Consider the following 12,829-nt stretch of genomic DNA (forward strand, 5'->3'; position numbering starts at 1 on the left):
ATGAAGGTGTCCAACACTTACAGTCAGACGTTTTCCAACCCGTTACTTGCCTTGTAGCCACAGGAAAACTCTCCAAAATTGAAAAGACAATCTTGCCACAACCCTCCCCCCTCCCAAAACCTGGGATGGCTCGATATATAGACTTCCAATAATTATTGCAATGATATGATGCAATACATACCTGGTAAATATCTTTTATGTGGTGTGTTACAGTTTTAAAGCCAGTTAAAATATGCAGTCTTCAGATAAAATGTAATCCATGAAAAATTTTCATATCTGCACAGTTTAAATGTGCTAGATGCATAATTTCCTAGTCCACTTTTTCTGTGTAATTATTTTTTTATAAACTGGTATTATAAATAGAAATATACATTCAAAATATATGGAAAAGTGAGTTACTACATTAAATTTGCATGTATCGATCCATCCCTTTCCCCTGCACAGTAATAGAAAATACTATTTTGCCTTGAAGTCGTATTTGACAGTGAAATGCCACTAAAGTATTTACCAAAAAGTCCATCTAGTCAAATTGTGAAACAAAATGAACCAAGTGAAAACTTTACAGTTCCTTTAGAAAAAAATTACAAGAATTTCATTTCCTAGCTATGAATCTTTAACTTTTTAGACACAAAGTTGGATTTATTTTTTTTACAAGATACAAAATGTAAACATGGCAAAATAAATAGTTAAAACAAGTGATGCAGGATCCCATTTCATGCTCATGATCCCATTAAAGAATTATTTTTAAAATCCATTCAGTTGCAAATTCAAGTGCAAAAGCATGATGATGAATATCTACTATTCAAGTAACAGAAATAATATTGATGATACAAATAAACTATTTTACAAGGTAGTGATTTTCCCAATTTTACAAAATATACATCATATATTGACTTAACATCCGGTATACTGTACTCCATTTAGGTCCATTGTTCTGCTCTGTGATCCACAGAGTGCCTGCCACCCGCCTTTGTATTCCGCTGGAATAGGCATGACTGCAACCATCCACACAGGTCAGGCCACGTGCCTTCCGTTATGTCACCTCCATAGCTACTGTTGTCTCTGCTAGTCCATTTAAACCCAGTCTTTCTGGTTCATGGTTCTCTCTATAAGAAGGTAAAGAGGAGAATAAGCATTAGCACTCTTGAGAATACACTGACCATGTATAAATCCCATTTTTAAGTAACTATAACTAAACATAATTCTGGAAAACTCCCCATTTTTATCATTTCTAGGCAGGAACGAAGAGGTTTTCTTCAGTTCAGAAATTCCATTAATTTCTAATACTAACAATAGATTAGGGAATATAACATGATTAATTCAAGTTTCTTTTTATAGGCTTAAGATCATAAACTTTTTAACCCATGCAGATCAATTTTCTTCTGCTTTACTGTTTTCCTTGCAATAGTGCTATTGAAAGGAACATAAAAACTTGCCCTGCAAAACTTGAAAATTCATCAAATTTACACACATATACACACACACACATACAAATACTATAAAAATGAAAATTCTTTTTAAAAATATAAAGCTTAGAATAACAGTTTGGTTTCACCTTAAGCTCTGATCACAGCTTCAACCTATATTCTCAATCTATAAAAATGAGATAGGATGGAGGCTGGAGAGATGGCTCAGTAAGAGCACTGTTGCTCTTACAGTAAGAGCAGTGTTGCTCTTACAGAGGACCCAGGTTTGATTGATTTCCAGCATCCAGATAATGGCTTGCATCTATCTGTAACTCTAGTCACAGGGATCTGATGTATTCTGCTGGTATCCTTGGGTAACAGGTATGCACACAGCGCACACACACATGCATGCATGCATGCTAAACACTCATACACATAAAATAATAAATATAAAACATTTTTAGTAAGTTTAATAATTTTAATAAAATGTCCTCTGTGTATCTCTGGCTGTCCTGGAAATTGCTCTGTAGATCAGGCTGGCCTCGAACTCTGAGATCTTCTGCTTCTGCTTCCCTAGTGCTGGGATTAAAGGCATGTACCACTACCACCTAGCTTATTTAAATAAAAAAATTTTAAAACATGATGAGACTGACTGAAGTGTTTAAAATCAGTCAATTTGACTTTTTTATGTTTTCTTTTTTTACAACTCTGGTTGGCTCTAGGCAAAGAGCTTTCTTTGTAGCAAGCAAATCCTCACGCTTTTGAAAAATCAAGTCTGTCAAAAGATATAGTTGAGCAGCACAAAGCCAAAACGGCCCTTCTCTTGATTCAGGACAGCTAGAGCACAGCTCAGGAATGGTACCCACGCGCTCACACACCTGGCTATGCTGCTAATGGCACTGCTGGGAGTAACCTTTGGCACTCTGTCCATGCTGGCAGCAACTGTGGCAAGTTTTAAGGCTGTTGGCGATGGTGCTGAAGTCCGTGTATTGATATGCACATTGACAGGAGAAACAACACTGACGTTATTGAGGTGCACTGCATTGGTCAGGCAGGAATTGTTCATGGGAAGTGTCTGAGGACTGCTTGTGCACAACGCTGGGATCAAGTGGTTTGTAGTAGTGTGGCCAACTGTCCTTACAAGCTGTACAGCTGAAATCCCTGGGCTGGATGATAAAGCCATATTGGTGGAATATAATGTTTTAGAGGGTCCTGCAGAAGAGGGAACAATCACTCAATTAGTGTGATGAGACAATAAAAAATGTTTAAAAAAATCAGGAACTCAGTAATAAAAATAAATGTACCCATATTCTAATTAAATAAATATGAAGTTAACTTTCTATATCACAGTCATATAAGGAGGTTTCCAAAGCATTTTGCTCTCTCTGTATGTGGCAACTCTGGAGATAAATACAACAGGACAGATGAAAATGATAGCTGGGTTTTCCTAAGGATTTATAGGCGCACAGGATCAGCAAGGGCAGACTACATAAAGGGGTAAAAAACAAAGTGATCCTGAGTACATATAAACAAACCCAGAGAAGTCTGAGCTTGGGAGCTGTGAGAGGACCAAGCAGCACGTCTTTGGGGTCAGGCAGTAAGCAGCAAGTGGCTTTCACAGCTGTAACATATCAGAGGAGGAGTGGGGGGAAGTGTCTTTCTGCATGTGGACGTGGATTGCAAACCCGACTTCAGACTTTTTAATAGACTGTGCTGTTTTAATTTCACTTTTTAAACAATTTATAGATGATTCAATAGGGGTGGTTAACAATGAACTCAATGGATTTCCTAACATGTGAGGCAACTGATAGTTCATGAATGGAATCAGAATGGATGGAGATAGGCATATAGAAGGTACAGTGAGAATTCTGGAAAACACTCAGCTATTCATTTGTATCAGTTCAAGGCATTCTGAACAGCACTGTATACATTTCCCCTGTGTATGTGAAAAAAAAAAATCAAACCCAACTTGATGAGTAGCAATTTTAAGTTAATAAGTATTACAGAAACCCCAGTTGTACCTGAAGGCTGGACAACACCATTCATATTGTTGTGGCCAGTGTTCTGTTCCTTGGATCCCTCACTGCGACTTGGAACAGGAGCACTGACCACTGCAGATGCAGCAAAGTGGGCGCTGGCTGAGTCAAGTGTTTTAGACATACAGTCAGAGGTGCTTGAGCCCTATAAAACGGATAGCAACACAGTTCAGTTTTCCACATCTATTTATCTATCTAATCGCTCTCCATTTTTCTGCATGTGTTGGGGTAGGGGAATAACAGCATGTGTGTTTGTAGAGGTCAGAGGACAACTGTCAGGAGTTGGTTCTGTTCTTTCACAATGACAATTCCAGGGATCCAACTCAGGTAGTTAGACTTAGCAGCAAGCGCCTTTACCTGCTAGGCCACCCTGCCAGCACCTTATACTCTGTTTTGTTAGATGTGATTAATGATATTAAGAAATGTGTGGCACTCAAAAGGATATTGCCATTCTAATCATACATAGTCATAATATGTTCTTAGATGAGAGATTTAAGACTTCAGACTTTTTTTGGTATATGAAGCATGAAAATAACTAGAAACTAGAAAATAATTATTTCTGAAAAAGAACTATCAAACTGAAAAACCCATGCTCTATTAATCTTCTTACATAATAATAAATACTTTAAAAACTGCTTGATGAGTAGACACTGGATAAAATGAAATCCCAGCCATGACTCATAACCAGTCTATCACAATGTAAATACCTAGACGGACCCAGCTTTGAAACAGGCTGCAAACACTTCAGGGTAGTTATCTGAAGAGACGCAAAAAAAACAAACCAAATGAAGTACAGTGGCCACTCTTCCATGCTTCTGTGTAGAACTGGCTGGTACTATGGTACTAACATAGATAGCTGCAGACTATAAGCCAAGTCCAGATCTACCAGTACTGTCACAGGGGTGTGGCTCATCAAGACTTCCATGGTGTCAACTCAAGACTTGAATGTAAAAGGACAGACGCTTGAGGATGAACTAAAGCACTGTTGGTAGATCTTGGTCTGAGAACTCAGAGAGTGACTGAATGGTGTTAGTCTTAGTTATTACTGAGATTCTTGCTCTTTAAAATTATGGACAACAAAATTTCAGACCTTAAATGTGAAGTTTATTTTGCCAATTCAATTTTGAGACTAAGTCCTTTTATCTCTGTTTTGCTTTCAATGGCCTAAAGCAACAGAACCAAGTTCTTGCACAGTTCTAGCAGCCATGGCCCACAAGGAGTCTCCCAAGGCTCATATCAAGGTTTGCTTTTCTGGGTTGGTTCCTGCAGTCTTTTATAGTATTTTTACTTTTATCACTTGTGTCTGTATTTATGGATGTCTAGGAACTTCTGGTGGCACGTGGCATTTCTTTTTCCCTTCAGGGAAATGTGATTCACACAGGCAAGGGGGCCTGTGAAGCTTAGATTTACCACATAATTTAACTGAATTCCTTCTCCTTCTAAGCTGTACTGACATAGGACTTAAGTATAAACATGAAGAGGTTAGAAAAGCCATATTCTTGGGGAAAAAAAATGAGGGGGGTTTAAAAAATAGCTAATTATTTTATAAACTCTCAACAATCCTTCTAAAATCTAGTTAATTCTTTCCTAAACAAAAACTACCATATTTAGCTCTCAAATAACCAGACTAGTCTAGAAACTAGCTATTCAGAAATAGATAATAAAAGGAAGTCTGGGCTAATTCTCAAACTCAAGAACAGAGGAGCAGAGTCACCTGTAGGAACGTGAGAAAGAAGAGAGTGACAGTCACCTGTGCTTTTGGATGTGTCTGCTGTGAGGAATGCTGGGATTGTTGTTTCTGATGAAGCTGCGCAAGTTGCTGCCTTTGCATTTGAACTAGCTGCTGTTGATGTGTCTGAAACTGCTCTTCTGTGATGCCCCCTGTTACTGATAAAGGATAAAAGAGTATTAGAGTACTTTTAGTGACATAAGCAGAATACAACACAAACTCGCAAAGATGAAAAGCAAATACAAGCCACGACATACATCTGCAAAGTAGAATCCCAATGGCAAATCTTTCTGAGTGCTGTATGTTCATGTCCACAGTCTCCTTTGTTCCTATGCAGTTTTTAACTGTATAACACGATGGAATTGAAATCTGTTTTTGAATTTTTGTGTTTTTAAAAAAATGTTTGTGTGTTTAGCATGTATATGTGTATGACAATGTATGCACAGAAGTCAGGTCGTCAGGCTTGGTGGCAAGTGTCTTTCTTTACTCACTGAGCCATCATGCTGGCCTCAGCTTTGCAGTCTTTCTTTAGGATGCCCATGGAATAACAGTAGTAATAATAATGATAAACATATGCATTTACTACTGTAAATATAAATAATTACCAAGTTACAGCCTTAATAAGAGACAAGTGACTTCTGCTGGTTTTTATGACACTTAAGTGAAAATATTTTCTGTTCTGATTATAAATTGGAGTAGAAAACAATCACATTCAACAGCCATAAGCCCCAGTGTGAGCCAGTGCAGTCAATGTCTAAATAAATCCTACAAAGTAAGGGCTGGGAAGGAGACATTTTAAGAAAACTAGAGTTATAGTGGACCCTTCCAGGTGCAACCAACAATGCTCTGAAGAGTGTATGAAGCTATGGGTTTTAGGTAAAAGCAATATCCCTGTTTTCTTAAGCTGACAGAAGGATCAGTTCAAAAGAGTTACAATAGGTACATTTTCTTTTCTCTAAGAAATGTACATGAAATTTCATGAACTCATATTTAAGTGATGAGCCAATGCAGCGAACACAAGGTAATTTCATAGAAATGAGCACTCATTTAGAATATAAGTCTCCAGAGACACCAGGATACACACACTCTTAAAAGTAATTCTCACTTTTCCTTTCTTTTCTCCTTGCAGTGCTATGGGGTCCACATCGTCGGCTAAACTAATCCCACCACAGAGCTACATCTCTAGACTAATTTTACTTTTTTTTTTTATTCTTTTCTATTTTACTCAATTAGTAATAATTTACTGTCTACTCCCAGAATGTGCCCTAGGGATCTTGGTGACTATAGGGAAAATGAGTTAGAAAAAGGGTTATTACTATAAAGTCCCACAGTACATCTGGGAATAAACAAAACGTCGGTCAATGTTTACATGGGCCGAGCAATCTAATCAACATGATTTACAACCGAGGCACCTACTCCCCCAAAGCTTGTGTTCAGTAACACTATCAAATAAGACAATTTTTGATAGTAATTTGACAGCAATATAGACAAATAGCTAAGCTATGCTTAGCAAGATGGACAAAGCTTTAGATATACTTTCATCTCTCTTATATGATATAGCATCACAATTTCTATTGAATTATGAAGGGAAAAGTATTTTATTTCTAGAAGATTCCAAACACTGGCATATTTATTATACTGCTCACTTTAGAATCTTTACCTGTATTTTTGAAGTATACAATAGTTATTTTACTGAATTACCAACAAAAATCAAAAGTCTTTCTTTGTACATGTTAAATTCATTGCAAGTGTTCTATTTTTAAATAAAATAATTAAGTCTAAAGTTACAATCTTCAAAATCAAATGAAAATATGAAGTATTCATGAATTTCCAGCTTTTTGAAAACCTTGGGAAAAGAGATGAAAAAATAGCTTATTAGATATGAAGGCAGGAAGAAAAACCATAAATCTAAATAATTTAGCAAGTCTTATATGTCTTTTATGTTGAGCCATTTGGAAAGGAAAAGGTAGAGAACCCAAAGCTAGCTAGTCCAGTGAACCAGTGCTCTCTGACTAGATCCGAGCTTATGTTGTGGAAGAGTGAGACTCGTGCTTGTTAACTTATAAATAGTAAGACATACACTTTTAGAGCCATTTAAAAACAGAAATGTGAACAAGACTTTGTTTTTTTTCTCTTTCCAAAGCCTTGTGAGGCAGTTAGTTGGTAAGATGGCAGTAATTTAGAATAAAACACTAACTCTGATAAACCCATCCAGAACCTTTTCAATGTATTTAAAGAATTTAAATCTGAGCATTTAGATTTCAAATATTCTGATAAGGGATATTTATAATGTTCACACAAATATTCTAAAACATTCTTAAATGCTTTATGTCAGATATGGAACAGTTAACTGTTATCAAAATTAGTAAACAAAATAAAGTATCATTTTTAATTAAATACATTATTTTTGGTCTTGATTGTGGTGTCCCTGGCTATGATCCTGCTAAGGCAGAAAGATAGGCTGAGGCTCAATTACTCTTGAGTTAGTCTATAGCTAACAAAATATTGCCCACTAAGTGTTCTGCACACTTCAGTGAGCAAGTAGTATTTATGTATATATTTAAAAGCAGTACTAAAACTCTCATTCCTGACCCCACTTCTGGTTAAGAATCACTGATAAAACAACAACAAACAAAATCATAGCTAAAACCTAAAATCAAACAAAGCCTAATTTTACAATACAGATAAGCTCTTACTCAAGCTAAGTTTGCATTCAGAAATAGAATGTTATTACGGTGTTTCGTGTTTCAAACTTTCTTTATCTACAATCTTCTAGAGTTCTGTTTATGTATTCAATTCTAAGATACAATGCTGGAACAACTACCCACCCCTCTTTAAGACAAGGTTTCACATAGTCAAGCCTGGCCCAGAACTCACTATGCAGTGGAGGATGATATTGAACCCACAATCACCTGCTTCTACCTCTCTCATGCCACAATTATAGATGTGTGCCCACATCCAGCACAAAACACTTTAACTCCTTTGTTAGCAGGAGTGGTTAACGGAAAGGTGGTAAAGAGATACAGACACAGCAGTAAGCTGATTCTCGGGGTTGATGAATTTGAGGGAAAGAGTAAAGCTTAGATTAAAAACACTTTCTCAGTGGATTATTTTTCCTAAGTTACAGGAATATTTCCACAACATTTATTTTCTTTTTACACTGAGTCAACTAATGGCATACATGAAAATGCATCAGAAAGGTCACAGTTACAGTGAACACATCCATTTGGGATGAAATGAAGGAAAGGAACTCCTCACTGGAAGGGGTGGCGGTGGCACAGGCAGAAGTGGTAATGGATCAAACAACAAGCTCTCTTCCCGCTTGTGGCCATTCGAACTCTTCTCACTCACTAGGTTACTGTACTAGTTCTATCAGGTCACAATCACCACAAGCCTGTCCGTCCTGAAAGGTGACAATACTTAACTGTTTTAGGTATATGGGAAGCATTCTTTTCCTTAAATAAACAGCTTTACAAAGTTTCCTGGTTAATATCCTCTGACAGACTGGTATAACCACTAACAAATTTCTTCCTTATGTGTCCAACACCATACACAGTAGAACCTTGCATTTCTTGCTGCTTGTACATCACTGCCAGTATTTTCGAAACGCGCCCTTCTTGGCTCCCTTCTATACACTGGATTTGCTTACCCCTCTTGCACTAGTTGGCTTTCATTCTTCAGACGACTCCATATAGCCTTTACAGACACTAATGGCCATTACTTTTCTACTGTGTGCTGTCTATATGGCGCTCTGCTTGGGCTAAGTAAGCTCTTTGCACCTTTCTCTACAGGTCTCTGGTTAATGATCCATTAAAACAAACAAACAAACAAACAAACCCCCCAAAACCAACCCACTCTGGATACTTTATACAGTGACATAACTACAAAATTCTAAGATTGGATCCACAGAGACATTGTGGTTATATAGGTATATTCAAATATTTCTTGATTTTGTATTGCTGTCCACTGATAAACTAAAGAGAAAAGTAAACAGCACATGTTCTAGTTACTCTGGAATGATAATCCAACAAGGGAATATGGACCTTTTCCACTTGTGCCCACTTTTGCTTTTTAATTTTTAACAGAATTTCGTAAGCTGGGCTAAGATATATTCTTGAGAAAGCACGATTTTTCAAATACTGGCCTAGACCAAGTTTTCACAGTTTAACAGAGAACTAATGTGCTGGTGAAGATTATGTTATCTTGCATTCTCTACCTGGGGAGTCTTTGTCGTGAATTAAAGCAAATGGTTTAAAGCAATGCTGACCACACCAGGATTTCACTGTAAGGGACAGGACAGATGTGGGTCTGAACTGGGTGCAGGCAGATGGGGAGGTTCTGTCTTATATCTTACACATCACAGTGTAGAGTAAGCAGTGGTGCTCATAAAACACTGGAGGTTTCCAGGGAAGAGCTAGGGGAGTTGGAATTACTGTGCAAGCCTACAAAAGTTCTTAGACTTAACTTGGAGATACAGGAAAATAACTGCCAGAGTTGGGAGGGTCGGGGAATGATGAACAACTGGGATAATGACAACAGATTTACAATGTCCAAGCACAGGAGTTAATAATAAAAGAATGTTAATACTTTTAACAGTCATGCTACAGTGTTCTAATAGCTTAGCTTAGGTCTGGACCTTTAGAGGAGGCCCTAATCTTCCCAAGTAAGTGTGACCTTATGAGTATTTACACTAGTTGTCTCACTTCCTAATGCTTTTCATCCCTGCGAACCTTCCATGGCAATTTCAGAATGGGAAGAGAAACTAAATAAATGAAAACTCAGGAATTCTTCCTGGAATACCATATAAACTGTTAATGATTGTATCTGGAGATGCTCAAAAAGGGTATTGGTATCTATCAAAGCATGCATTAAAAAAAACTATTATCATGTTAACTTGATAAAACCATGTTGAACAAAAACCTGGCCCTTCAAGTTTGAATCAATAAAGCTGTTTTACATATGAAACATGTTTTCTTGAATTTTATACCAAAGAAAAAAATTTTTAAAAATTGACAGTACCAGTTTCAAATGACTACTGACTCTAGTACCCTTTACTCCTATAAAGAATGGAATGTTGCCATGTGCTGTCAGATTCTTGAAGATATCGTTTTTTTCCTCGACTTTTCAATCATTAAACATAGTGCTTTGTATATAAAACAGTGTAAATAATTTTATATGAAATAATTTTTCTGTTTATTCACTCAACACAGCCTCTTTCCTTTCTCAGTTCGGTTGAGTTTTTAAATTAAGAATACCTTTACGTAGTAATTGGTAATGTTTCTCATTTCATTTAAAATATGTTTTCTGTCTTAGTCTTTCTGATATTTAGGGCACACATTTAAATTTTCTTTGAAGCATATCAAAAATGATAAATGTTAAGTTAGGTATGATGGGATACATATGCAATCCTAGCTCGTGAGAGGCTGATGCAGGAAGATCATTAAGTTTGAGGCCAGACTGGGCTACATGGACATCCTATCTCTAGATAATCAAGACATTAAATGAAACACTTTTAACACAGAGATTTTGACTTTAAAAGTTAACCATGTTGACTAACCACACGAACATAAAGACTCTCGGCCGCTTTCCTTTGAGTACGCACGGGATAGAGCCTTCTTCCTGCTTTCCTTAAGAACTAAGAACATGCCGCAGAAACAAAACTACTGCTAAGTACATGCAATTCCATTTCTGCTTAAATTCTTCATTTATTGGGATTTCTCAGCAGGGAAAGAAAACAGGTAAAATTATATGCCTGTCCTATTAGTTTTAAAAAAATACACAGCTTTTGAGACCAAAGTTCACCCACATGAGTAAATGACAAAATTATTAGGCACAGAGGGAACCCATGTGGGTATTTACTCAACTGTACTGGGAAGTCCCTCTCAGTTATCCAGCTGTTGTCTACAACAGCTCACTAGATACCTACAGTCCCATGTCTGACACTCTCACTTCTAAAGCAGTGCAAAGACCCAAACGTAGGGCCTGTCCTGCCTAGGAAAGCTCTACCACGGAATGAACATGAACTTCTCCAATCAACAAGCCAATATGTTAAAAATGTATTAAAAACAAAAACTCTCATCATCTCAAGGACAAGAAGACCTCAGGCAGTCTAGAAGTAAATAAACTCTTTGTTTTACTAACATATAAATAAGAAAAGCTGATTTAAAAAGACTGAATTCTAGGGCTGGGGAGACGGAAGAGTTGGCAAAGTGCCTGCTGTATAACCACTGCAACCTTAGGCACTCATGCTAAAAGTAGGGTGAAGCAGAAAGCACATGTAATCCCAGTACCACAAAGACAGAGGGAGGCACAGTTCTGGAACTCACTGGCTGGTCAGCTCAGAAAATCCTCCTGTTTCTACAAAGCATCAGATAACCAACATTGATCTCTGGCCCCCATACATGCATACACACATAACCATATGGGCACACATACTAACACACACATACCACATATAAACACACACAGAATGACTTCTAATATACCTTCGTTATTACTTAAATTCAAACATTTTTGTGTATGCATGTTCCCTTGTGTGTGTACAAGTACATGGGCATATGTGCAGACCAGAGAACAACCTTAGGTGTAATTCTTCAGGTACTATCCACCCTTAAAAAAAAAAAAGACCTTGCTTGGAACTTAGCAAGGAGGCTCAACTGGCTGTCAGAGAGTTCCAGAGATGTGCCAGTCTCCACCCTCTTAGTGCTGGGATTACATGAATACACTACCATGCTTGGCTTTGTAAGTGTGTCTGTACATTCTAGAGCTCAAACAGAGGTGGGAAGGTATGGTATTATATATTGAAAAACACAAGAAAAAATGGCAGATGGCATGTACACTTATGGTAATTTAAATGCTTTTTTCATAATGATACATGGATAATGTAACTCAATATGATAGCTGATTGTTAGAAAAGTTTCAGTTATATTAAGTTATAATTTTGGATCAGTATATATTCAGAATTGATACAGCAACAGAAAACATATATTATCTTGAAAACATTTATGTCAAATCCAGAGTTCATTTAGAACATACAGTAGAAATCTGTAAATACTCAAATTGAGAATCCATTCAAACCATTTTAAACATGCTATATGTTGGTAGAGTTAAAAAGCCAACATATAGTCAAACACAATTATCAACACCTATATTGGATATGTTTTGAATTCCCTTTTTGAACAGTGTTTGGTACAGAAATTTCTATTCATATAATTTTGAATAATCTTGGGAATTGGCTGGAAAAACTCAATACTATTTAACTTCCTGTAATAACAGATTCCTAGAAACTCAAAAGATCTCAAATTATATGAGATATTTTTATCCATTTCAGATTAAAAGGCTCATTAAGCTTCACCAGCTCACAAAGTATAAAGAATGGGGCATCATTTTCTTAAAGTTCAGCTTGGAGAAAAGGAGCCAACATATTTGGAGCAAACCAGTAAATAACATTCAGACAGGGGAGGATCTCATGGGTCCCTGCACTACTCAGGGGACCTAATGGCAACCTAGGGCTGCTGGTGGAGAGGAAGTCAGCCATCTTCTTCAGTCATGTAGCTACCGGTGAGTCATTCATACTCCAGTGAATAGATTCACTCCCACGTCCACAGTAAAGGCCACGATTAAACAAAAGCACAACAAAACAAAAAGGTAAGAAAATG

At 37.0% G+C, this 12,829-nt stretch overlaps 1 protein-coding gene across 2 annotated transcripts in view; it reads right to left on the bottom strand.

The window, feature by feature from the left end:
* Window positions 1–612: 612 nt before the first annotated feature.
* Epc2 (enhancer of polycomb 2) overlaps window positions 613–12,829 on the bottom strand; it is a 98,676-nt gene continuing 86,459 nt past the window's right edge. For both annotated transcript variants that reach the window (XM_085834919.1, XM_021186102.3), the window contains 4 exons: window positions 5,193–5,329; window positions 3,428–3,587; window positions 2,285–2,618; window positions 613–1,106 (listed from right to left, as the gene is read on the bottom strand). In XM_085834919.1, coding sequence (XP_085691045.1) covers window positions 1,034–1,106; window positions 2,285–2,618; window positions 3,428–3,587; window positions 5,193–5,329 — 704 coding nt within the window. In that variant the 3' untranslated portion in view covers window positions 613–1,033. The remainder of the gene's footprint in view (window positions 1,107–2,284; window positions 2,619–3,427; window positions 3,588–5,192; window positions 5,330–12,829) is intronic.

Source organism: Mus caroli, unplaced genomic scaffold, assembly GCF_978045245.1.
Source record: "Mus caroli unplaced genomic scaffold, Mus_caroli_1 scaffold_2, whole genome shotgun sequence".
Classification (NCBI taxonomy): Eukaryota; Metazoa; Chordata; class Mammalia; order Rodentia; family Muridae; genus Mus; species Mus caroli.